Source organism: Vulpes lagopus, chromosome 3 (assembly GCF_018345385.1).
Source record: "Vulpes lagopus strain Blue_001 chromosome 3, ASM1834538v1, whole genome shotgun sequence".
Classification (NCBI taxonomy): domain Eukaryota; kingdom Metazoa; phylum Chordata; class Mammalia; order Carnivora; family Canidae; genus Vulpes; species Vulpes lagopus.
Window position 1 is genome coordinate 66322308 of NC_054826.1, and position 26375 is coordinate 66348682.

The 26375-nt window shown below is 58.2% G+C and overlaps 1 protein-coding gene across 2 annotated transcripts in view; it reads right to left on the reverse strand.

Moving 5' to 3' along the window:
- Nucleotides 1-2199: 2199 nt before the first annotated feature.
- Nucleotides 2200-26375, reverse strand: part of UNC5B (unc-5 netrin receptor B) — an 80973-nt gene continuing 56797 nt past the window's right edge. The window contains exons 2-17 of one of the 2 annotated variants that reach the window (XM_041749047.1): nucleotides 23071-23295; nucleotides 19049-19192; nucleotides 18574-18677; nucleotides 17634-17814; nucleotides 16829-16996; nucleotides 15897-16061; nucleotides 15641-15673; nucleotides 13447-13641; nucleotides 12708-13097; nucleotides 11959-12046; nucleotides 10903-11071; nucleotides 10528-10761; nucleotides 8549-8698; nucleotides 7733-7897; nucleotides 6736-6917; nucleotides 2200-5930 (exon numbers count right to left, since the gene is read on the reverse strand). In XM_041749047.1, the coding sequence (XP_041604981.1) occupies nucleotides 5765-5930; nucleotides 6736-6917; nucleotides 7733-7897; nucleotides 8549-8698; nucleotides 10528-10761; nucleotides 10903-11071; nucleotides 11959-12046; nucleotides 12708-13097; nucleotides 13447-13641; nucleotides 15641-15673; nucleotides 15897-16061; nucleotides 16829-16996; nucleotides 17634-17814; nucleotides 18574-18677; nucleotides 19049-19192; nucleotides 23071-23295 (2759 nt within the window). In that variant the 3' untranslated portion in view covers nucleotides 2200-5764. The remainder of the gene's footprint in view (nucleotides 5931-6735; nucleotides 6918-7732; nucleotides 7898-8548; nucleotides 8699-10527; nucleotides 10762-10902; nucleotides 11072-11958; nucleotides 12047-12707; nucleotides 13098-13446; nucleotides 13642-15640; nucleotides 15674-15896; nucleotides 16062-16828; nucleotides 16997-17633; nucleotides 17815-18573; nucleotides 18678-19048; nucleotides 19193-23070; nucleotides 23296-26375) is intronic. The other variant, XM_041749048.1, reaches the window with a different exon arrangement.

Sequence of the window (26375 nt, forward strand, 5' to 3'; positions counted from 1 at the left end):
CTTCCTGAGAGGATATATAAAAAAAAATGAACCAATTGCCTCGGGGAGTGGGGGGGGGGTGGATTGGGGATAGGGAGGGAGCCAGGGAGGGGGTGGTGAGACAGAAGGAGGGGCCTCTACTTCTCACCTATTCTTTTGTTCCTTACAATTTTTTTTGTTTTTTTTAGCCACAGTCATGTATCATGTCTTGAACTAAAATGGGTGAGGGTTTGGACAAATTTGCTGAACGGAACTGGATGAGGTCTTCCTGTGTGTGATCTCAAGCCCTAGGCTGGGGTTGGAATGGGTTTTCTTATGGCCCCTAGTGGTGGAGGGGGCCAGCTGGTGCCCGACTCACACCCAGCAACCCTTCCTGAGCAGCAGCTGGTGGCCTGAAGTCCGCTGGCTGTGCCAGCTTCGTCACCTCACTGCCCTGCTCTATCTAGGGCACCTCCTGCGGAAGCCACTTGGCTACAGGGTCAGAACCAGCCCATTTACTGCTGGCTTCTGGTTTTTCCTGTCACCCCTGGGTCTGTGATAGATAATGGCCCACCAGGTGGAGCTGTCACACCCCTACCTAGAAGCAGGACCCTTAAATTATAGAACTATACCAGCCAGAGGGAACTTACAGACCAGCATATCCAAGGCCCACATTTCATGGATAGGGAAACTGAGGCCCAGGGAGCAGTGACCCGCACAGCATCAGAACTAGAACCTAGGTCCCTGTGCCCTAGGCCAGAATTCTTTGCACCCAACAAGGGGCAGGTGGCAAGGAGAGGCCCTTCTGCTTAGGTAGTGGGCAGAGGGTAGGGGGTTTAAATGGGCTTCCTTGATTCCTGGGGGGACATTAGACAATCTGCCTGTGCGCAGGGGCTGCTTGTAGGAAATAACCGTCCCACACCTGACTCTGCCCTCTCCTTCCCTGCACTGCTGCCTCATCTCAGGCTGTACCTCCCTTCCCTTCCTACACGCCCCCCCCCCCCCCCCATGGATGAATGTGAATGCTCCAGGTTCCCTGGGTCTCCAGGGAATGATGACCATCTCAGGGGTGGGTCTGTGTGCCTGCATGTGCAAGTGGGCGTTGACCATCCTGCCTGCCCCACTGGGCCACAAGCTCCCAGAGGACCTAGCCCACATGTGCTCCCTACCCCTCGTGGGACAGCCAGGCGACACCTGGCACACATCCCAGGGCCACAGGTCCCTGGAAGTCAGAGCTGGCAGGCCTATAGGTACCTCACAGCTCAGGGCATGGAGGTTAAAAAGGGGTCTATGGCCAAATACATCGGGGACACACTAAAATAATATGAGGACACCAGCTTCTTCTCTCAGGACTTGAGAGTCTTTCATGTGCTGATGGACACTGTGGGTCTCCACTATGAGACCAGAGGGTACTTTCATGCCAAACCTCAGATATCATAGAATCCACCACGAAGCAGACACGGCAAGCTAGAAAATGCTGGAAGTGGACTCAGTTCACATAGGGAGGCTTGACGACCAGCTAACAGGGCCCCTGCCAGTCGTACCACACCTGTGTGCAAAGCAGAAAAATATGCCCCTTCAAGATACTTCCATATGTAGGAAGATTAACACCAATATGTTGATTTTATTAGAACGAACCTTTACTGCCACCTGCTGGAAACATCTCATAGTAAACACACAGGTCTACAACCTGGGGAAGGCACCATTCTCCCCTTTAGCTATGGCACTCTTGTCCAGTGTGTAACCTGCCCAACCATGCGTAGTGGCCTTGGGTCCAAAGTTATGTGATCCCAGCCCACCCATCAATCCCTATCTACGTGCACCATTGTGTTCTAGGTGAGTGCTCCTAACTGACCTCTCAGGCTCAGTCCTTCTGCATTTCTTGTAGGCAGAAAGGGATGCTGGGGGCTTCAAGCCCACCTATCACCTGGCCCACAGCAGGCTCAAATGATTGACTCCTGAACATGTTCTGTGAATGCTTATGCATTAATGTTGCTGATTGGGGAGCAGGGATTGGGATCCAGATCCATCACGGACTCTAACTTGCTGTGTGACCACAGAGGAGTCCTATCTCTCTCTGGGCCAGCTTTCCCTTCTGTAAAATGAAGCAGTAGAGCTCGATCCTTTCCAGGAGCTCAGAGAGCTCTGACGGTGACCACCCAATCCCAAACCCATGGAACTTTGAGAAAAGCAAAGTGGGTCATTCCACTCACTGCCAGATAGTTAAGAAGACACCATGAATACAACTGCAATTTTTTTATTAGACTAGGAAATATAATTTATTTTGTAAAAATTAATTTTGTTACAATAGGAATGCTAAACTTTATTTACAGGTTGAAGTTTACAGAACAAACGGCGGTGGGATCAGGCCATCCCTGCAGCCCTACATCCCCGGGACACGTAACCATGTCCATGGCCCAGGCAGGGGGTCCAGCCCTTTGCCCCCAGGAGAGCTGCTCCCTGCACCCAAACTCCTGGTCACCTTCCCTCAGGGGGCCTACTAAGGGACCTGACTCAGCTGCCTGGTTGCTGGGGAAAAGGGGACCAGAGGGTCCTGGAGCACCCAGGAGCTGGAGAGCCCCCCCCCCCACGCCCTCAGGAGGACCCCTGGCCCGGAGCTCTGGAGCCTGGCTCACTGCAAGAGAAGGCAGAGGGGGAGGCACGTAGAGGATATGCCGATGGACCCTGTGGACTCAGAGAAGTCACATGCTCACACCTAGGTGGGGACATGTTCCTGGATGGACACCCTGATGTGCCTGCAGACAAAAGCACACGCACAAGGGCACACCCATGCATGCACGTGCAGACACGCCCCAGAGATGAGAGACACATAAACACCCACGCGAGGCCCCTGCAAGCCCTGTGGGGGGTGGGGGTGGGGCCCTGGTCTGCCCCTTGTGGGGTCCGTGGGCCACGTAGGGAGGCCTCTAAGGTCTACAGAGGAGAAATCCTGATCCTACCCTAAGGCGGGCCGTGTGGGATAACAGCCACAGCAGCCTCAGCAGAGGGTTGATTGGATGGAGCCCAGCCAACCCTTTCCAGGCGTTTCTTATAAAGCCAGGCAGTTCGAACCCTCCCAGGAGGCTCCAGCCTATCGGTTCTGTGCCCCAGGCCCCGGTACACAGTTTCTGAAAATCAGCTAAGAAATGGCACGTGAGCAGCTGGCCTGGCCTCATCCACCAGGGGCTCCCCTCCTGGGTGCTGAGCAAGCCGGGCAGAGAGGAGGGGCATGGGGGACCATGGCCAACCTCCCCCCACCAGCAACCTACAGTGGCCACGTGTCAGGACCCAAAGGGAGTCAGACGGTAGCTGTAGGTGTAAAGAGGAAGTGAGGCCCAGAGAAGGCAGTCCTATGCCTGGGGTCACGCAGCAGGCTAATGGCACAGCTGGGGCTGGAATGTGCTGGTCTTTGGACCCCGGGCTGCCTGTGGGCACTGTAGGGACTGAACGGGAAGGGTGCAGCGGCACTGCTTAGGCTGCTTCCATGGCCGTGTTGCCACACAGGCTTGCACAGCGCAGGCTCGGAGTCATCAGGGATGCTGAGCCCACGGCGGTGGGCACCTCTGGCAGGAAGGTTCGCTGCCTTTGAGGCAACACCACAAAGGCACTGGAGTGAAGAGCTGTTGCTGCCCAGCCCCGAATGCAGGTCTGGCTCCTTCAGCGGCCCTATACAAAAACTCCTCTCTCGAACCCAGCCAGCCTGTCTGCCCGTGGCTGACCTACCCCCTGGGAGGCTGGGTAGGTAGGTGGTTGAGAACCCCCATAAGCCCCAGAGTCCATGGCAGGGACACCAAATGGGACTGGAGCCCCCAAATCTGCTTTCCTCCCAGGAGACTAGACTTTCAAAGGCCAGGATACGCCCAGGCTGGTCCCAGCAGCTGCTCACGGACGAGCTGGGCAAGCCCTGGGGTCAGTGCCCGCCCAGAGCTGTCCGGGGGGGGGGGGCTGGCACTGCTTTGCCCCGGGTGCCAAAGAGGAGCAAGAGGCCTGTGATGAGGCTCTGTGCCAGTTCTAAGAGCCTGGTCACAGCCACTGTTAGCTGGTCAACAAGGGACCTTGATTTGATGGCCCCTTGGACATCCTGGAGCAGGCTGGTGAGGGGGTATTGGCCCCTCCCCTCTGGCAGCCCTGCCTGTTCACAGACTGCAGAAGGAGGCCGAGACCCGGGCTGAGGGAGGTGCCAGTGGGGGTCAGAGCTGGAAGACAGCCCTCCCCAAGTGCTCGTCCACTGGGGCGGGCGTGTGGAACAACACAGCCAGGCCACCTACCTCCCGGCCTCCTGGCCCGCAGAGCTGACTGCTGACATGGCCTTCAAAGCCACACTGGGGCCCAGAAGCTCAGGCTTCTGCTGTTAGAGGCCTTCTCATCCATCCCTTCTGTCTTATGGGTGAACCTCCCCAGCCAACTGAGGCTGGGGAGGAACAGTTTCTGGATTCCTGGGCATTAACAGAACGCCAATGTGCTCCAGCTCACCTAGCCTCAGGGGTGCCGGGCAGATGGGTGACCTGGCTGGTCCCACCCTGGGGTGAGGGAGAGAAGTGTCCCCAGGAGACTCTCATCATCCCTCCCCTTTCCCATCGGCTTCTTTCTCTGCTTGGGGCCCCACCTCTGGGCCCTGTCCCCTTCTCCGGGAGCCCCCAGAGGGGGACACTGGAGACCCTGTCCCTGGCTCACAGCTAGCATGGCCTGCCCACACTTTCTACCCCAGGGCCTTGTAATCTGCACTCCCCAGGGGCCCAGGGAGCCTGTGGGGCACCTGCCTGGGGAGGTGGGAGGACAGGATGACCCCACCCCACTCCAGACCTCAGGGCTCCTTGGCTTTACAGATTCGGCATCTGCTTAAGATTTTAGAGGGAAACGTGGTACCATGGCTAAAACCCCATCTGACCCTGTACAATTGGGGAAACTGAGGCCTTTTAGGAATTAGTCTAAGATGGAATCATTAGCAGCAAGGTGTTCCCTGTTCTGTCTCTCTCTCTCTCTCTCCCTGATAATCTCTCTTGCACACACGCACACACACTCACACACTCACACGCTCACTCCTGGCCAGAACCGTGAGCAAGCCTGCACTCACCCGCACTCAAGAAAAGAGTTTTCTATTTTTTTTGTGTTGTTTTTTTCATTTTCTTTTTTTTTTCTTAAAAAGGACTTATCCAAATATTTGGATAATAAATCATGTGCGTTTCCTAAGAAACTGGGTTTTTCTTTTCCCTTGTGGTTTTGGCGTTGCTCTTTTTTTCTTCTTGGAGCCTGACTAGCGGCCTGAAGTGTCTTTCTTCCTTTCCTTTTCCTTTTTGCTTTGGACAGGAGAAAGCAGTTCGTCTGAATTGTACTTGACTCTTCAAAGAGGAAAATGGTGTGAAAGGGGAAGGGGGCTCAGGGCGCGGTGGTGGCGGAGAGGGAGACACCAGGAACCGAGGAAGAAACTGGAAGGACGCAACTACGACAAAGGTAACCCAGAACTCCCAGGGTGGAGGCGGCCTGGTGGGGTGGCAGGAGTGGAGAGCCCCACCCACCCAGCTGCCTCCAGAGGCCTCATGGTGGTTCCCGCGTGGAGATCTGAGGGCACGAGGGACAGCAGGGGGTGGAGAAGGAGCACTGGCTCCTCCAGACAACAACGGAGTACATGGATTTGCTAAGGCTGGTCACGGTCTGGGAGTGGGGCGAGGTGGGGAGGAGGGAGCAACTCCGGCTCTGAGTTCTGGGGGGTAGCGGAGGCTGCTCCACCTCTCAGGAGGCTGCCCGGGGCCTCCTTGCATCGCCTCCTGCCCACCCTCCCAGCCCACGGTTCTGGTTCCGGGGCAGCTCAGCAGTCCCCATCAGTGGCCATGGCCACCAGCATCTCACTCTTGCCCATGTCCTCCAAGGCACTCGCCAGGCTGTTGAGGTCCCCATCGTCCTGCTGCAGAGCTTCCCAGAGGTCCAGGATGACACCCGTGGGGCTCGCTTTGGTGGCAAAATAGTTCAGGTACCTGGTGGAGAGAAGGAGGCCATTGGGCTCCCCAAATACCCAGCACCTCCAGGGAGCTTGGGAAATGGAGAGAGCACCGGGGGAGGTGGGAAGGCTCCCATAACCCTAGCCCCTCTGTTGGGGGGCTGTGTGGCCCTGGGCAAGCCACTGCTCCTCTCGGAGCCTTGGCCTCCTCATCTTTAAGATGGAAACAGTCTTGCTCATCACGGTCTGTCATCACCGTTAGCACTACCATTGAAAGACACCGCCCCGGGAGAGACTGTCCGAACCTAGCATTGCATTCGCTCCTCCTCCCACATCGTTCCCTGCTGGGTCTTGCCCCCCACGCTCTCCTGAGAGCAGGAACAAAGCCTTAGACTCTTTGTGAAGCCCATCCATTTCCAGTAAGGGGTCTTGCATGTGGTATCTGCTCAATGCAGGTGTATCAAAGGGTTTCTCAGAAAGTATAATGTAGTAATAAGGACTATCATTGCCATTATATTTATCCAGCATTTTAAGTTCTCCAAAAGGGCTTTGACACCAAAATATATACCCTGTCACTTGGCAAACATTTGCAGAACACCTGCTCTGTCCTGGGCATGGGGGCGCAGATGGTGATCACCTGGTTTCACCCGATCCCCACAGGCCAGCGCTCTGAGCACGGCACTCCTCAAAGAATGGGCTTCTCAGATTGAGCACACCCACGCCTGAGCTCCCGATCTACCCCAGATGGAGGGATCTGATCCTGGACTGCCGGGCTGCCTGCCCCACCTGCCCCTTGGGGACCCAGGGAGGCTGGGATGGGGCGGGCCTGGCCTGACACCCACCGGTCCATGGAGAGCTTCTGCGCCAAGAGCCGCCAGTCATTGCCCCGCGAGTTAGGGGCATCCAGGCTGTTGCATATTTTCTGGCGGATGGACAGTGGAATCTTGAAGGCATAGGGTCCCAGCTGGGTGGTGACTGTGCTGCCAGGGGCAGAGCAGAAGGTGTCCAGGGAGCCGGCAGGCGTCTGGAAGGGGAGGGGGCAAGGTCTGAGAGGGGCCGAGGGCTCCCCCACATGCATAGTACTGGCATCTGCCTCTCAACCTTCCTGCCCTGGGTCTGTGCAATCACAGAGGTTCTGGTCACTCCCCACATCCTGGGCAGGCTCCAGCTGCTCAGTCAAAGGTCTCCTCCCCTGGAAGGTTAGCTTCCAAGGGCCGGGGCTGCATGCCCAACCCACAGCCCTCGGGGCGTTCCATGCTCTTGCACTGTCCCAGGCTAATGCTGATGCAATCTCTCGATTACAAAGCCACAAGGAGCCTCAGCCATGGTCGAATCCACACAGACCCACTTTTACATGTGTGGAAATGAAGTCTAGAAAGAGGAAGTGACTTGCCCACGTCACATGCCAAGTTAGGGGCAGAGCTGCATCTAGGCCCATAGTCAGCGCTCTTTACGCTGCACTGCAAGGAGGTATTAGCACTGTTGTCCTGGGTGGACTGGGTTTTGTTGAACCTCAATCTGGATTTATAGGGAGGGGAGAACCATAGGCGTGAGCCAAGTGCTGACCTGATCCCAGGTCGGCGGTATCTGTCCTCCCTAAAACCTACTTTCTGATTCAGCGAAGTAATCTATGTTGCCTGGCACAGGCCAAGCACAGCCCCGGGCACTCGGTAAGTGGTAGCTCTTAGCAGAACATGCCCAGGTCCCAGCTCAGACTTGGGAGGTGAAGGGGACAGAGCTTTATGGGAGACAGCATTCCCACCCAGCTGGGGGAGGGGGGCATGGGGCTCTGAATGCTCCAACCCCTGGCCCCACAGAGTTGGTGTCCTCTGGCCTCACCTCTGCCAGAGTGGTGTGCAGCTGGAAGATTTGGCCCTCCCCTTCCACCTGCCGCACACAGATCTTGCAGGTGAGCTCTGTGGAGGCCAGGCTGTGCCTCTCCAGGGTGAAAGTACAGTGCAGGGCCTTCTGGCTGCCGCTCCAGATGTGATAGAAGGGGATCTCCTGTGGGAGGGGCAGCAGGGTCAAGGATAGGAGGCTAGCCTGCCCTGCCCTCAGGGAACGGAGGCAGAGGTGGGAAAGAGGCCAGCCTCAGGGAGTGCTGGGCCCTCTCAGGGGGCAGTGTGGGCCTCTCCAAGGGCCCTTCAGCTGAGAGAGGGGGAGCATATAGGGGAGAAGGCACAAGCCTGGATACATGCGTGTGTGTGTGTGTGTGTGTGTGTGTGTGTGTGTGCATGTGTGTGCACATGTGCAGGTATGTCTGGGCTGGAAGCCTCATTGTTGTGTGGATTGGTGTGGGCACAGGGATGTGACCATCCAAGATTGTTCTGGACAGTCTGCCGGGCACAAACACTCTTAGAGGTGGTAAGGCCTCCTTGAAAATGATGTGTATAGACACTGGCATGTGGGAGTGTGTGACGGGGTGGAGGGGAGCCTGGCTGCCAGTGGCACCGAACTTGGGGATGTGCCTAAGGATGACTGGGAGCCTGGAGAGTGGTGTGGGAGGGAGGCAGAGACTCGGGGAATGAGGGGCAAGGCTAGAGGAAGGAGGCTGGGCCAAGGCTTGGGGATGGAAGTAGACTTCTCTGGGCAGCCCCTCAAATGCTCCCCCTCCCCAGGTTCCTTCTCCCACAATTCCTTTGGCCCAGCCCTCACCTGATACTTGGCCAGCAGCTTGCTTCTCCAGTGGGCATGGGGGATGTCATGTAGAGAGAGGCGCAGGTTGTGGTAACTGTCTTTAAACAGCAGGGGTTTGGGCTCCTCCACTAGATAGCCTCCCAAGGTCCGCTCCAGCTCTAGCACCTCCTGTGGGCCAGGAGGCAACGGGAAGGGGGAGCCCATCATACTTGGCCAATGGGTTCTTCCTGCTGCAAGTTTGGGGTCTGGGGACACATGCGGGCAAGGGAGCCAGGCTGTGATACTGAGCACAGGCACCCAACTGAGCACAGGGCTGGGCATCTGCTAAGGGCTCAGAGAAGACATACTGTGTGAATAGATGGATGGATGGACAGATAATGGGACAGATGGATAGATGACTGGATTTATAGATGACTGGACAGATAGGTGGACAAATGGATGGATGGGTAGATGATAAATGGATGGATAGATACAGACAGACGGGTGTACAGATGGATATACAAATGGATGGGTATATAAATAGAAAGATGGAAGGAAAGACAAATGGATGGTTGATGATGGCTGGACAGACAGAGGCATTGCCGAGTGAGTGAGTATACAGCTAGATTGGCAGCAGGCGGGATGGATGATGGATGGACGGACATATGGATGGACAGACAAATGGGGACTGAAGAGATAAGGAATGCCATCAAGCCAAAATGTGGCAGCTTCCCTCCAGACCTCCCTTCCATTCTCTGACCAAAGCGGGACACTGGCCCTGCTCCTGTACTGAGAGATGGAGACCGCAAGAGCATTGCTCAGAGCCTCCAGCCCATTCTGGGCCTTCTGGAATTTCAGGCCAGCCTGGCCCAGCAGAAGACACTCACTCTCCTGTGAGGCCTTTACACTTTATGTTGCCTCAGTACGCAACTTGTAGTCTGGGACAAGTCACGTGAGCCTGGGAGACAGCAGCTAGCGGAGACCACAGACCATGGAGCTACAGAAAGGGCCTGGAAGCTTCGCAAAGCAGTGGATGGAAGGAGGAGAAGGTTTACATGGGGCCAAGGGGTGGTGTTTTTCCAGTGTTAGGATGAGCTTGAGGTCCTAGGAACTCAGGGGTGGGGGGCTGGGGAGGCAATGGACAGGGCCTTGGAGGCTGACGGGAGACAGGGTAGTACTAACACACCTGCCACTTCAGGCTCTACGTGCTCAAATCTGACCCCTTCACCTTTCTGCCCTCCCTGCTCCAAACCACTCGCCCCTGCTGCAACCTCCTTTGGCCTATAGTGGGAACCTGGCAGTCAGCCCTGGCACCTCCCCTCTCCCCCTCCTCCAATCGGTCGCTGGCCCTGTCCATTCTACTCATACAGTAGCCACCCCTGTCCTCACTGCTGTCACTGCCTGCTGTCCAGGGTCCAGATGCAACTTCCCAACTGGCCTCTCTGCCTCTTGTCTACCCATTCCCGCAACACAGCTCAGGGGCTTTCAAAACAGCACCTGCCCCTGCCCACTGGATAGATCTCAAATTCCTGAACTCGGCTCCCGGGTCTGTTGGGGAGCTGAGCCCGGCCCATCTCTCCCCCTCACTCACGCACGCACAGCCCCTGCATGCTTTGGCCACACTGGAACGACATGCCAGCCTTCAGGTTAGCCGCTCTGTGGGCTGGGATGCCCTTTGCCCTGCTCAGCCTGGCACCCCTCCTTGGCTTTCAGGGCATAGGTCTAAGGCTAACTGTGCTGTGAAGCCTTCCCAGACCTCCTCCTCCCAGCCCCCTGTCAGTGGGCCCCCTGTTTCCTTGCCTCTGGCCTGGGGCTCAGTGAGGGCAGAGCTGTGCCTGATTCATCTCCGTGTCTCGAGGATCTGATGCCATTTCAGTGTTTGAGCGATGAATGAACGATGAATGAGGCTGATGATGGTAGAGGGGTGCCAGGATTCTGGGGTGGGAGATCCCGAAGGTTCCAGACAGCTGGTCAGCCAGGGGCGCCAGCGCTGGGTGGTGCCTATGGCCCGGCCTTACCTTCAGGGCCACAGGGGTGTCCTCTAGGCAGTAGACTCTGAGGCTGTACTCCAGGGAGGTGCAGAGGGCAGGGGCGAAGATAGCCAGCTGGAGTCGCTTCACTGCCGAGCGGGAATAGGATTCACCAGTGAACACGTAGGTGCCCAGCTGGTCCAACAGGATGTGGCACGACCTGGCCTCTAGCTGGCAGTAGCAGGGGGTATTCAGGGTTTCCTCGTCCAGAGTCACCACCTCCTGCAGGGTGACGGCGGGGGTGAGGCACGCGGGTCACAAGGCCGTGGAGAGGTCCACCCAGGTTGGGCCTTCTTTCCATTTCTGAGGCCTCCCAGAGCAGGTTGGGATGGTGGCCCTGGCCCCCCAGTCTTGGCTCCTCACCTCCCAGTGGCCCTGGTGGGCCTGGGTCTTGAGCTGGAAGATCCAGTCGCCGGCGCTGACTTCAGCACAGTGGGGTACCGTGAGGATGACTGGGCGGCACAGCAGGAGGCCCGTGGGCCCACAGGTCACCGAGGGGCTCAGGACTGTCTGGGTCCCTTCTGAAAGCGGGCTGGGGAGACAGCAGAGGGCAGGAGGGAGGCAGTGAGGCAAGGTGGGGAGTGCAGCAAGGGCTGGGCTGGTGCGGGGCTCCCACCTCTGCCCTGGCTCCTGGGTGGCCGAAGGCAGGTCTCCAGCCCTGGACTCCCAGAGGTCAGGGGTTAAGGAGAGGCACAAGGATGGCACAGGCCTCAAGATTGTTCTCAGATTTCTGCTGTTTTGCTGCCACATTCTCGCAGCCATATCTCTGTTCTCATTTTCAAAGGTTCTGTACTCCTGGGATGTTTCTGACAAGGGTTGCTAACTGCCCTCTGGAAAGCTGCTACCCGTCTAGCCTTCCACGGGCACGTCATGGGAGGCCGAGTTCCCACGCCTTTGTCAGTAGGAAGGTTTTATCATTTGAAAACAAATCTGTAAATTCAAGAAGCAAAAAACTCATATCTTCTGGCTGTTTGAATGACTATTTCTTTGACTACAAATTAGGCTGAGTGTTTTTTCACAATCTATCAGCCTGTGTGTATGTGTGTGTGTGTGTGTGAGGGTGGGTGCATCAGAGACTATGTGTGAATCGCTTGTTCACATCCTCCATTTTTGTAATGAAATGTTCAATTTTTCTTACTGGTCTCTAAAGCCTCTTTACATAGTAAGGATATTAACCTCTTGTCATAAAGTAGCTACTTGGTCAATTGCCTTTCATTTTTATGATTTGTTGTGCTCATTTTGTACAGTTTATGTGCGGACATAGTAAGGTCTGTCTGTGCCTTCCTTGAAGGACCCCCTCTGGCCTTAGGATCAGGTGCAGAGTGGGGGACGGTGATATCTGAACCCAGGGTGGACGGGCAGCAGGGAGAGGAAGGGGTGGAGGGCAGCCCACACTGGAACCGGGGTCTCTCTACTCACAGGGTGTTTTCTGCTTTGTTGATAAGGAGGTACATCTCGTAGAACTTGCCCTGGGGGATGGCTCCATTGGGCACCAGCAGGCTGACCCCTAGGGGGAGAAGAGGTCAGCAGGGAGGAGCTGGAGGGAGTCTGAGAGCTTAGAATAGGGGGCAGCTGGGGAGCATGGGGTGGCTCCTAGCTTGGGACAGTGTGGGGAGAAAGACACCTCCTAAAATCTGGGTGGTCAACAGCAAGGGCTGGGGAGAGAAGCTCTGGGGAGTAGGTACAAGGACAGCCCAGTCACTGACAGCAGGAGGTTTGTCTGGTAACACAGGGGGGCCGCTGGCACTGTGACGGGGTATGGAGATGGGGCAAAGACTCAAAGTTGGAAGGTCCCAGTGCCAGCTGCAGCCTTAAATCAGTGTGACTCTGGGAAACGATCAACTGATGGCTTTGCAACCCGAGATGGGCAGCCTTGCCTTCCCAGCAGTGCTCTGTGGGTCTGCTGAATTTCAAAGAGGTACTCTCTCCCACTTAACAGATGAGGTTTACTGGGAGGCTGGCCCAGGGTTCCCCTGCCTTGGAGAGGCAGAGAAAGGCCTAGACCCCAAGACTTCTATTTTATAGTCCCTTCTTCCTCTTGGGCCCTGTGTTTTCCATCTGAGAAACGGGATCAGGGAAGTCCTATCTTCTGCTGGTGGAGGGGGTGCTGGGATGCCCAGAAGGACATGCTGAGGCCATGCTGACAGGCCAGCAGAGCGGGAGCCCACCTGTGCCGGGGATGCTGAGTCTCCCACCCAGGCAGCCAAAGGTGCCGCTGACGCTGCTCCCCGGGTCACGGGGCAGGCCCAGGAGCTGCTGGGAGCCGAGGCTGGCACTGCGCAGGTGCAGCAAGTGGGCATCCCGGGTGAAATCGCCAGAGTATGTGCCAGGTGGCAGGACCCCCAGCAGGTCAGCCCCATCTGGCAGGCCTGGCCCAGAGCCGGTGGTGCCGGAGTTGTAGACCTTGATCTTGAGACTGGGCAAGGGGTCCAGCAGGGGGGAGTTGGTCATGGGGATCTTGTCCGCGGAGTCCTGCAGGGCATACACGGGCCCGCGGTAGATGCCAGCACTGGCCGTGAGGTCCGGAGGCACAGACGGGTGCAGGAGCTGTGGGTTGTCTGCAGGGGTTGGGGCTATGGTTAGACCCAGCTGTGCCTCGCTGGCCCACTCCTGTCCTCTGCTCCTGCTGGGGACCCTTCTGTTGCAAAATCCCACCCAAATGTTCAGCTGCTGAAGGCTCAGTTACCGTCGCCGCAGGAAGCTTTGGGGACTCGCCACCCGGCTACCCCTTCCCTTCTCTGGGTCTGTTTGACTTACACTCATGCAATCATCTGTGGAGCAAAGTCTAGAAAAACCTCAGAAGGGAGCAGGAACCCATGCTCTAGTCTGGCTGCTCTGGCCAGCTGCTGTGCCCCTCTGGGTGCCCCTGCCTGCATCCGTAACCCCCAGGTATTCCCAGGTCCTTACTGGGCCTTGCAGTCTTGAAGTTGACGGGGTGGAAGCCGCCAGTGAGGGCGGCGGACGAGTCGGTGATGTCTGTGTCGAAGTCCCGGCAGTTGCGGCGGTACACCACCACCCCCACCACCATGAGGACGCCCACGACGATGAAGATGGACACCACGAGGCCTGCGTACAGAGCCACATCCCCCGAGGCCTCCAGCACTGCGGGCACAGGAGGGCTGTGTGAGGGGCAGGGGCAGAGACCTGGGGCAGAGACCCAAGTCTGGGGGCAGATACACAAATCCCAGGGTAGAGACCCACATCTGGGGGCAGAGACCCAGGTCCCAAGGCAGAGACCCAAGGTTGGGGGCAGAGACTCAGGTCCTGGGGTAGAGGCCCAAGTCTGGGGGCAGAGACTCAGATCCCAGGGCAGAGACCCAGGTCCCCAGATAGAGATCCTAGTCTGGGGACAGAGACCCAGGTCCTGGGGCAGACCTGCACTATGCTAGCTCCTGGTCTGAGCCCTGCCACAACTGGCTGGGACCTCAGACAAGCCTGAACTGCTCTGTGCATCAGTCTCTACAAGTAAAAGGGTCTCAAATCCCCTGTCCTGCTTCCCTCTCGGCGCAGGAGGAGAGGCAAAACGACTCATGGTCAGTCCCAACAGTGAATTCATTGCTCGCTGCTGAGAAAGAGACAAGGGCTGCGGCTCAGTTTGTCCTGTCCCAGCCAGGATGTAAGCTCAGGGCCCCGTCGCAGCCTGCAGCACATCCCAGGGCCCGAGGTCCCCGCTCCCAGGACTCTCTGCAAGAGGCCATCCTGAGCTCAACGGCCATCCTGAGCTCAACTCGCATCCTATGCTGAGGGTGGGGGGTGGAGGCAGAGGGGGAGCAGGAGGAGATAATGAGATGCAGGTGATGGGGTGGAGAGAAGGTGAACAGGTGGGAGGAGGAAGGGGCTCAGGGAGGCCACCCACTGCTACGCGTCCCTCCCCCCGGCAGGCTGCTACACAGCTGCAAAGAGCTCTACAGGGGCCAGGCAGGAACGAGTCATGGTCACCAGGCAGCGTCCACAGCGGAGCCGTCCAACCACACTTTCCGCAACGATGCACGTTCTATGTCTGTGTGGTCCCATGACAGCCACCAGCCGCATGTGGCTCATGAACAACTAAAGTGTGGCCAGAGGCACTGAGGAACTAGTCTTCACAAGCGTATTTAATTTTAACTGACTTAACTAGAAGTCGAAAGAGCCACAGGTGGCCAGCGGCCACCACACTGGACAGCCCACGGCCAGAGCCAAGATGCCTGCTCTTCCCTCTTGCTTGTTTTGGGAGCTCCAGGAAGCAAATTCCAGTCTCCCCTCCTGCTTTCCTTGCCTGGACCCTCCCAAACCCACCTCCCTGGTGTCTGCCCATTTTTGTCACCTTCTCGGGCCCCATCTATCCCCAGAGGCCCTCATTCTTGGGCTCCCCAGAGGATCCCAGCACCCAGGGGGAGGGGTGAAGGGCTGCCACAGGAGGCCCTCAGGGGCTTGGCTCTGCCTCCTGATGGTCTCCCTGACGACTGGGGAGGTCACCAGCCCCCCCCCCCAACCCCCGCTCCGTGAGCTGGGCCCAGGGCCTCACTGCTTGATTTTTATGATTCTGAATTATTTGGAAATTATGGTTTCATTACCACAAGTCAACCTGCCTAAGCAGCTTTACTGCTCTGGTGCTGCTACGGCACAGCCTGGGGGAGTTGGTGGACCAGTCCCTTGGGGCTGACGCTGGGCCGTGGGTTTCCTGGAGAACCTAGTCCTACTGTTGGGGGTATAGTAAGGGGCACCAGGACGGTGGGCGTGGGCCTGCGTGCTGGCTCTGTTGCAGAGAGGAAGGCTGAGGGCACAAGGCTAAGAGCACCAGCTTTGGCCATATAACTATTTAGGTTCAAATCTGGCTGGATCCTCGAGTAAGTCCCCTCCTCACTCTGAGACTCAGCTTCTCCTATAATGGGAGGGTCGAGATGGTGCCCTTCCTGTCAGCTGCGGGCCCGCCAGTCTGCGCGGGATGGAGGCTGTGACGTGTGCGGTACTGGGGGCTGGGGACCCCATGGAGGGCTAGTGAGGGGGCACCTTCAAGTTTCCCTGTCCCCCACCCTACCCTGCACCCCACACCCTGGAAAAGCCAGCCAAGGAGAACCAAGGATCCCCAGAGGAAAGAGGACAGCCATGAAATGGGACTTACGGTGGCTTTTGGGGTCACTTAGAGTTTTCTTATCTGTCGAGGGAAATAAAGGGAAAGACAATGACATGGGTGGCAGAGAAAGGATGGTGAAGGTGATAGGAAACGTGCAGATGAGATGATGCATGGGGCGGGTGGGCAGAGGCCCCAGGGGCTACTCTACTGCAGCCGGCACCTGAGGCCTGGGGCTGGCTGGGGGCAGGGGGGTCCTCATCCGGCTCAAGCCCCCACCCCGGGGCCCGCTGTTCCAAGGACTCACTCTGCACACACAGCCCGTCTGTGCAGTTCTTGGAATCGAGCAGGGTCCCGCTGCAGTCTCGGCCTCCGTTCTGGGGCGGGGGCGCCATGCACTCGCGGCTGCGCCAGTGGGCACACTCGGTGCTGCAGGCTGACCACTTGCTCCACTCTGTCCACGCTCCATCGACTGCAGGAGCACCGCACCCAGCACGTAGGAACACAGGCATGCCCCGTTACGTGTGCAGAGCACAGCAGTGCACACACCCCCACGCACCCACGCACGCATGATGGCAGGAGAGGAACCCACGACACACAAGCCACGTGGAGAGACCCACCCCCAGCCACACAGCCCTGTGCCAGCACATTCAGGGGCACCAAGGGGGCACACACAACACAGATACACACCTAAGGTCACTCACACAGCTAGAGCCAGAGCACTCACACAGACTCAAACCCAGGGCAAACACACCACGTTGTTCACATAAAACCAGAAGAGACGGGACAAAACCAGACATGCAAGGACCCACAGACAGGGACGCACAGGGTGAGACAAAGATGAGAGGAGACCAGAGGACATTTGTGGGATTCGGGGTGGTGGTCAAGATGTGTCTACATTAAGGGCAGGAGCATAGGCTCCTCTGACCCCTGGGGGGCGCTGGGACCCTGGCCCTGGGGCCTGACACTGAGAACCCTCAGCCCGGAGGGCAGAAGAGCCCCCCTCAGACTGAGGCTCAGAGCCCCCGTCTCTGTCTCTCCCATGGCCGGGCACAGAATGAGAGGCCAGAGGCTGCACCATCCTGTCCGGCCCGCTCAGCTGGCCATGGGCCCCAGGACAGCACCTTCCACTCCCCACGATGTGGGGAGAGCAGCCACCCTGAGTGTGGGGTAACCCCGGGGCCGGGGCCCGGGGTGGGACCGGGTGTGGGTAGGATGCCAGCTGGCCCGTGGCCTTACCTGGGCACACGGTGGTGCAGGCGGTCTTTTGGAAGGCCTGGCCCTCACAGAAGGCGCCTCCGTTGAGCGGGGCCGGGTTGGTGCAGGTCCGGGTGCGCTTTTGCCAGCCACGGCCGCAGCGGTTGGAGCAGGGCGTCCACTCGGCCCAGCTGGACCAGCCCCCGTTCACTGCAAGGGCAGCGGGTGTCACCCGCTTGGCCTGGCTCTGTGACCCGCACCCCCCCCCCCCCCAATCTCCAGAGTGACACGGCCCTTCTGCTGAGGCGTGGCCTTTCCTAACTGGACCCCTCTTGTTGTGGCACGAGGGACTCAGTGACTAGCAGCCAGATCGGGACTGCAACCGCCAGCACCAGAGTGGACCAGGGAGGTCAGGGCCTATTCCAGCTCTCATGGTACAATGGTGAACGGAGGTCCAGAGAGGGCTGACACTTATCTAAGGCCATCGGTAATGGAGGACCTGGGACTGGAACCTGATATAGGGTTCTTTCTAGCACACTCGAGGCATCTCAGCTATAGCTCTGGCCCTCCCACCCAAGAGAACAGCAAGGAATAGCCTACAGGCCCAGACAGCGATTCCTCACTCTGCTGGGACACTAGGCCCCGTTCCAACCCCAAACCCCGGAGTGCGGACTTGACCGCTAGCTTTGCCGTGTGATCTTGGGGAAGGCACCTCCCCTCTCTGGGCCCATCCTCCCACCTGTCCTCCAGGGTCCTGCTGGCCTCCTGGGCAGTACGCGGTGAGGCAGGCACGTGGCCTTGGCCCTCCCACTCCCCTGGTCAGGCTGTCCCCACGCGGGGCCCGTACCATAGACAGTGACCGTGGCAGTGGTACTTCGGCGCTTGGCGACAATGTTCTTGGCCACACAGGTGTAGTTGGCTGTATCTGACAGGCGGGCCTGGCGGATGATGAGGTTGTGGTCGATGGTGAGCAGGAAGTTGGTGTCCTGGGTGGGGTCGATGATGTCCTCGTTCTTCAGCCACTCCACCTGTAGGAGCACGGTTGGGGGGGCGTGAGCGCCCGGCACCTACTCACCTGCATCCGGGCAGGGGCCCGCTCTGGAGGGGAGAGGCGGCCCGGCCGTAAACAGGACAGGGGTTCTATCTACGTCCACACACGGTGGTGACACAGTGAGGCAACACCTTCGTGAGCCCGGCACTGCGCTGGGCTCCGCAGAACCCAGGGGTTGTGACAACCACCCACCAGCTGGATGGCCCCAGAAAGGGACTTATACCAGCCTCGGTTTCATCAACCGTAGAGCAGAATTTCTTAGCATCTACACCACGGGCTGTTTCAAGCATGAAACAAGTGAGTGTGGAAAGTGTGAACAGTACTCCCCATAAGTACAATAAGCATTAGCTAGTACTGTGGGCCTTCACCGAGAGGCAAAGGCCACGTGGGGGGCATCCAGGCTCGGACATGCACATTCCGAGACCCTTTGGCATCCATAAAGCTGAGACTTTGGCTTCCGGGTGGGGAAGGAGGATCTGGCCACAGGCACTTCCCTTGCAAGAGACTGAGCCTGGGGTGCGCCCAAGCAGCCCCTTGGGGATCTGGCCCTGCTTGGCCCCATGCCTCCCGGTTCTGCCTCTGGCCCCAGCCAGGGTCTAGCGCATGCTGAGTTCTGCAGAGGTGCTAGCTCCCTTCTCGGGCTCCAGCCTCGATAATTCCCATCTACGAAATGGGGCGAGCTCTGGGAGGCTGGCGGTAGATACCCCGCCTGGCTATTCCCCTCATCCCCGCTCACCTCAGCCACAGGCACCCCCTCTGGCGGGCGGCATTGCAGGAGAACCTCCTGGTCCAGGGGCACTTCCTTGCCCAGAGGCTCCTGATCGAAGTTCTTGCGCAGGTCTGGAGGAGGAAGGGGGTCCTGGGGCACAATTAGGCGGAACAGAAGCCCGAAGCGCCCGGCTGCAGCCACTAGGTGGCAGTGCGCACCAAGGGAATGGGCCCTCCCAGGGTCGGGGGACTATGGGATCCTAAATGCATCACCGCGAGGAAGCGGGCAGCTCCCTTACACCCAAGTAGGTGAAAGGGGCCCTTAGGAATCCTGTGGCCTGAGCTGGCCCAGGTCTGGGACTAGGAGGCCTCTCTGAGCGGGCACCCATGTGCCCTGATGTCGCTGCGGATGCCCCCCCACAGATGGGGGGTTTTCTCTCCAGGATGCACCAGCTGGGGAAGGGGCCCCCGGGGAGTGGGGTGGGGGTGTCGGGACGGCGTACATGCGATGCGGACATAGGCCCGGCGACTCTTGGTGGTGCCCGCGGAGCTCCAGGCCACGCACTGGCACCAGTAGTCCTCCAGCCCGAACAGCTCCTCCACCTGCTGCCGTGACACCTCGATCTGTACCTCCCGTACCCGCAGGCCTGAGAGGAGGAGACAGGCGTCAGGAGGGCGCAGGGCGGTGGAGGTGAAGCATGGGGCATGGCACCGTGACCTCTGCCTCTCTTCTGCCAATGCCTCCCGTTTCCATCTATTTCCTCATCCCTTCTGCCTCCTTCCGGCCCCCCCCCCCCAGCCGCCACAGCCACTCACCCCAAGATGGCCACAGAGGGGGCAAGCCTCCACCCCGTGCGATGCACTTCCTGCACTAAAGCCAATGTGTGCTTCTCAAGATGCACAAATGCCAGGTCCTTCCCCTGGTTGTGCCCTCAGTCTTCACAACATAAAGGCCTAGATCCTCCACGTGGCCTTTGGGCCCTACACAGTCTATCCACGACAGCCTCACTGGGCATCTCCCCCACCCCACCCGACCCCACCCCCAGCCACAGGGCCTTTGCATATCCAGTTCCCTGCCTGGAACACCCTGTCCTCTCTGTGCCCCCTGGACTCCTAGTCCCTATTGGCTTTGGGCTGGGCCTCGCTTCCAGAGGGGCGGCCCCCCTGACCCTGGCCCACCCCCCACCCACTCTCAAAGTGCCCCGCTGAGCACTGGGCTATGCAGTGATCATTCCTGCCCAGCCTGGTTTCCCCACGGCACTGACCACTATCTGGAACTCTGTCACCTATCACTGTGGTGGTGTGTTAATGATGTATTTCCTGTAGGGGAATAAAGAGGGCTTTGCCCTGTTTACTGCTGTGGCCCAGGACCTGGCACAGACGAGGTGTTCCACAAATACGTGAAGGAAGGGAGCGTGTGGCCTCTCTCTGGTTAGGAGCTGGAGCTGGTGGGAGGCCCCTCTTCTGGGGAGCCCCCCATCTCTCAACAGCTCCCTGCCAGGGCCTAGAGGCCTCACTGGGTAACTGGTTCCACCAGCTACCCAGAGAGGATCAACCACTCTTCTGCTAATCCTCAACAAAGCCCTTTATGCTCAGAAAAGGAGTGAACCCCCTTGGATTAGGATGCCCACCCAAAGCTCTTCCCCAAAGCCTATGGGAGGACTGCGAGGCCTCGTCCTCCAGGAAGCCCTTCCTGACTACCCTGGTTTCAGAATTCTTAAAGCTGCTCCGCCCTACAGTGTATCCCCAGCTCATCCTCTCATGCTTACACGTGGGTTCTGATAAGCCCCTTGAGGGCAGGATGGTCAACTGTACCCTCTGTGGTACTGTGGCATGGTGGGCACACAGTAGGTGTAGGGTTGGATGGTTTGGCAACTCTTGGCCCCAACCTTACTCCCCAGCCGTGTGACCTTCACTAAGTTACTCAGCCTCTCTGAGCCTCAGTTGCCTCATCACAGTTAGACACTCAGGGTAAACTCTGAATGAAGCACGAGGATTACTCTGCCAAGGCTGAACACAAATCTACTCCGGAAGGTCATTTGGATCCCGTCCAGCTCCTTCCTCCCATGCGAGGAAACAGAGGCTCAGAGAGGGTCGGGGGCAGGCTGCAAGTCCTACCTCAAGGTGCCAGCAGAGCTGAGATCAGCTATCTGGGGTCTTGCCCTGGTCAGAGCTCTATCCCCAAATGCATGACCTCTTTGGACCTCTCCTAGTGAAGTCCGTGGCCTTAACTGTCCTGGATTATGGGGTAGGATGGCCTTTGTACTGGGAGCCCAGACAGTGAGGAAAACCTCCTCCTGGTGGCCAGGGATCTAAATGGGAGGAAGCTGGGGATTTGCCACTGGGGAGCACCAGGAGGGAAGAGGCTGCTTCTTGGGGGAGTGGCTTGACAAGCAATGTTGTGTGACTTGGGGCAGCACAGCCAGGACCCCTGCCCCTTATTCACCAGGCTATGAAACTGGAAAGGGGTCCCTCCTAAGGGGGTCATCCCATCCAGAAGCACCCAACAGCCCGACAGAGAAACCACCACCCAGTGGGGCTCAACCCCTTGGTGACGGTCACCAGCAGACAGAGGAGACCGGGACCTTACATCTCCCAGACCTGGGCCCCAGCGCCAGGTGTCCCCCTCCGGCACAGCGGCCAAGTGGCAGGTGGCGCCTGAGCCAGGACACCCAGGATTGGGCCACTTGCCCCGACCTGGCATGAGCTGGTGGGTGGGCTCATCTTGCCTCTTCTGGCCCACAGCTGTCATCCTCTGTTCTCCTGGGCCCAGAGAGCGCCAGGGCGGGGAGCAGCAGGCTGAGGTGGAACCAGCCACACTGCTGCCAAGGGAGTGCCCACAGGACCACTGTCTATTCTTTGTAGCTAATGGGGACTAGAGTGCCCCAATTTCTGGGGCTGGCAGGGCTTGTGTGCCTAGTAGCAGGGGAGTAGGAGCCATGCTGTTACTATTACTAGTAATTGCAGGGTTTGCGAGAGACCCCAGCAGGGTACACCATCCCTTTGCTCTGTCTGGACCCCCACGACTGACCCCTGATATAGGCCGGTGGGGCCCAGGGGGATGGAGAAATAAGGACAGGCTTCAAGAGGAAAGAGGCGAAGGAAAAAACCAGAAAGAGGATGGAAGACAGGGGGTTTACTGAATGCCTGCTTGGTCCTGGCACTATGCTCAACATTGTACAGACACCACCTTGTTCCATTCCCACCAGCACCTTCCGTTACCATCCCAGTTTACAAAGAGAGAAAGTGGGGCTCAGAGAGGGTGAGTGACTTCCCAGAGTCACACAGCCAGAGAATGGGGGCAGTGAGGGTATGTTTCTTTTATTTTTCTTTTTAAAAAAAAGAGGGGGGATTTTTAAATTTTTAGAGTTTGGGCAAGCAGGAGACTCCACATCTATTTTTTTTTTAATTTTGGCAAAATCTTATATAACCTAAAACTTACCATTTTAATATCTACCGTTGAGTGGCATTAAGTACATTTTGGGGTATGGTGTTAAGCCTGGATGGTTCTGAAATCTGCGAGCTTTTCAAAGAAAAATTAAAGTTGGAAGGAGGGAGAAGGGAGAGGGCGTGAGGAGAGCATGTTGGGGGGAAGCAGAGAGACATAAAAAGACAGAGAGACAGGGGTGAGAAGGGACAGGTCGGAAAGACAGAAGGAAACAAGAAAAGGCTGAAAAAGGAGGAACAGGATGAGGCAAGAGATAGTAGCAGTAGAACCAAAGCTGAGGCGGGCTGTGGGGTGAGGGGCCCTCAGAGCCGGGGCCTGGCTGGGGCTGCCTGACATTGGCCACCTGCAGGTCACCAGCAGCGGGTGGCCCCGTCCCAGCCTGAGTCCTGGAAAGGACCCCCTGAGGGACCTGGGGACAGATAAGCCTCCACCTGGCCTCAGGGGCACGGCTGGGGGGGTGCCCGGGACCCCACATGCACCCTACTCTCAGCATCTGGGCTCTGTCCCAGCACCACCTCTATGGTTATTTCCGTAATAATACCAACCTCGGGCTTTAAAAGGAAAACAGCTGACACCTATGAAGGAGACGCAGCATTCTTACAAAGGGGAACAGACTCACTTCCCACAAACATGAATGATGGTCTAGGATTTGGGGTACGTGCAGGGCCGGGGGGTAGGGGGAGCCGAGGGCAGTTCCTCTCCATCACACAGGGAGCGTAACAGGGGCTGAGGTGTGCATGCGTGTGTGCCTGTGAGAACCCAGCCCTGCCCCAGACTGCTCCCTGATGTAGGCGGGAGATGGAGAGAAACCAGAAATGGCAATGAGCACTCAGCAAGGATTCGGGGCTCTTGCATTTGGTGAACCAAAGTCAGACTGGGACATGTGGTCAACCACTGGGGAGATGCTGATCCAGGATGAATCCCAGAGGGGAAACTGAGGCCCAGGGGGCTGCCATGGCCGAGTGAGGTCCCACATGGAGGCCAGGGTGGAGCCAGGCCCAGGACGCAGTGTCCCCGGCACCCCCCGGGGCCTGCCCTGGTGTCCTGGGGGTGACCAGATCAGGGAGGCAGGCTCACCAGTGGCCTCATCCAGGCCCTCCTGCGTGATGTGGTCATTCTGGCTGACCCACTCGCCGTTGCACTTGAAGTAGATCTGCGTGGCGGGGAAGGCGCGGCAGCGCAGCTCCACGGGCTTGTTCTTCACAATGTAGGCGTCCTGGGGCTCCTGGAGGAAGTGGGGCAGGGGCTCAGCCGGCGCTGACGGGAAGGAGTCAGGGAGCACCTCGCTGCCAGAATCAGTGCCTGCGGAGGGAGGGTGGGCTTCGTGAGGCTGCAGGCTAGGAGGAGGGGTGGGTAGCTGGACGCCAGGGATGACGGCGCTGTGACCTGGGCAAGGTCTGGCACTCCTGGGGGCCTCGGTTTCCCCAGCCCACCCAGCTTTTAAGAGTTTGTGCTTTGGAGCCAGTCCTAGCTCTATAATGCTGGGTGATTCTTTCTTTACAGACAGAGATGTCAGAGTGGCCCGGAGAGCTGAAGTGACCCGTCTGGGTGAGGAGACCCCTCTAGCCCTCCCCAGTATCCCCTGCACTGGACCTACTGAGTCTACCCTCCAGTTGCTAACAGTGATGCCCCCATCCACAAAGGGCTGGAATGGGACTGAGGCCGGAGCACAAAGCAGGCCAGCTCTGCCCTGAAGCCACAGCTGCCCTTTGCAGCCCCAGCTGATGGAAGTGGGGAGACGAGCCAGGACCCGCAGAGGCATAAGGTGGGGTGATGTGAGATGGCTGCACCAGGCCTGGATTCCTTGATGCCTGGCCCTCCAACAGGGCCTCCTCCTCCAGAAAACCCAAGGCAGGCGCAGCATAGAGGGGGAGACCACCTCCCCAGCCGTGTCTCTGCCCCACGCCTTAGCCTTTCCCACCTCGGCCAAACCCACACCCTCCACCCTGACAACAGACAAGGAAACTGCAGAGCCTGGGGTCTCAACAACGTCCTCCCAAACCAGGGGCCAAATGGGAACCCTGGTCCGCCTGCCCCCTGGAAAGAGCAGCGCCTCAGGAGGTGAGACAAACAGGAAGGGAGAGGGGCTGGCCTCTTCCAGCGCCGGGAGGGAGGGAAACTAGGCCAGGCCAGCCTATTGGTCCACTGTCCACTTAGGAAAATTGACTTTCCAACACGAAGCGTCAAACGGTCAGGTGGCTGGGACAAGCGGTGGGGGGGCCTGTCCTCCTCTGCGAAGCTCCAGAGGGAATGAATCCAATTGCAGGGTGTGCATCTGCCCAGCCCTTCACTGCCAGCTGTGGCCTGTCACTGTTCCAGCACTCCAGTCCCTCAAGTGGGGTGGGGTCCCAGGAGGCCACGATGGGACACGCTTGGCCCTAGGGAGCTCCCGATATACAAAGGGGGCAAGGGGACACTCCGTTCTCCAAGAGCAGAATGAACAAAGTGTGCCTGGCATGCCAAGCTGTGCCATCCCTTTGGGGACCCCAGAGCTCCTGCTAAGGGTGGGGGCGGGGGGCTGCAGGGGCTCTGAGAGCATGCACAGGCTGTCATTGGCTCTGGGTGCTGGGTCACGGGTAGGCTGCCTGTGTGCGACCTGCAGGAGTGAAGGGGAAGCCAGCCAGAAGGTGTCAATCCAGCTCCATCTAGCATATTCTGTGTGGTCCTAGGACAGCCCTTTAACTCCGAGCTTGTTACTTTGTCTCTGAAGGTGGCAGGGAGGTAAACACCCTCCCCCAGGCTGTTTTGAGGACCACATGAGCTAGACAAGCAAGGGTGCCCAGGAGGGGCCTAGCACATAGCAGGTGCAAGTTGTGGCATGAAAATGGCAACAAACACTTGCCTCACATTAGGTGCTCTGTTTTTAGTACTTTACACAGCTAACTTACCTAACTCTGGGAGCAGCCCTATAAGGTATTTATGCAAGTCTTCAGTTTACATGGGGGGAAACTGAGGCTCAGAGAGGCTAAAAAACTTGTTCTAGGGCACAGAGCTAGCAAGAGACAGAGCCAAAGTCTGAACCCGATAAACAGATTCCAGCGTCTGGGATGCCACCCAGGACCCCACACTGCGTGTCATTGGAGTAGCTCCATAACATGGTGAGTGTCCCTGCATCTGAGAATCCTAATAGATCCTGACACCAGCCAGGACCCTACAACTCTAAGAGCTGTCTCACCGAGGCTTGTGGGCAGCTACACTGGGAATAGCACTGAGGATTCCAGAGCTTCTCCACACCCACATCCTTCGGCCAGGCAGGGAGACACACCTTCTTTGGAGGTTAGAAGACTGGCCACCCTGAGGGTCTGGGAGCTTGGGCAGCTGATGGCAAGATGAAACAGCGCCCGGGGAACTAGGCACTGGGTCTCCCAGTGGCATGTGGGCAACAGAGCACCGGCAAGGCTCCGTGCCCACCCTGCACTGCCAGCACCCTGCTTCAGTCTCAGGCCTGGGGAGACTGCAGCCCTTACTGACCTCAGGCACCTCATCTGTGAAATGGGGGGGGGGGGAACCAGGCTTCCCCCTGGGGGGGTAGCAGCCCCAGAGAAGGTGTGTGGGAGCCTGTGGGTCCAGGTGCCTGCTACCTCTACCTTCTAACGTGCAGCCCCCAGGTGATGGCTGCCCTGGCTCTCTGCGGCACTGCAGGCTGTATTTATGACTTTGTTTTATAACCCTAATGCGGCTCATTTATAAAGCAGGCGCAGACGTGGCTGAGCAAAGTAAACATTAGACATCCATTAGTGCAGTAGGCCCGGGTCTGGCGGCCCCCGGCCCTGCCCTCCCTGCCCCAGCCCTCCTCTCCACCCCGGCATGAAGCTTCCTCTCTGGCCTTGGCAGGACTGCGGCCGGGCATCCTCACGGGTGCCTCTCTGGCACAGCAGTGCAGGGGGGGTGGCTCTTGATGTAGCCACTGTCCCCTTGCAGCGTCCCCACCCCCCAAGGCAGGCGTGCTGGATTCAGATGCTGCCGGGAGACAAGAAGGATCAGGTCTGATCTGAGAAACCCTCCCCAGGCGGACCATGGGCAGACTAGATGCTTGCCAGGCATGGAGTAGGTGCTCAGTGAATGCAAATTAAATAAAAGTGGGGCGGGGCAGTCCTGGCGAACAGCTAGGCTGGACACCTCTCCTCCTCCTTGGCCCTGCCTTGGGCCCTCATGGCCCAGGGAGACTCCACAGGCATCCCGGCTGAGGGTGGCCTGAGCCTGTCCTGCAGGGGCCAGCCTGGAGGAAGAAGGGTGATGGAGTTTCAGGGTCCCCGGGGCCTTCCTCTGCCTCATGCTTTCCTACGAACTCACTGGGTCCCGCAACAACCCACACAGAGCTTCCAAAACGTCTTTGGTCTTTAGTGTCTTGGTTAATTTTTACCCCAAGGCCAAGAGAAATT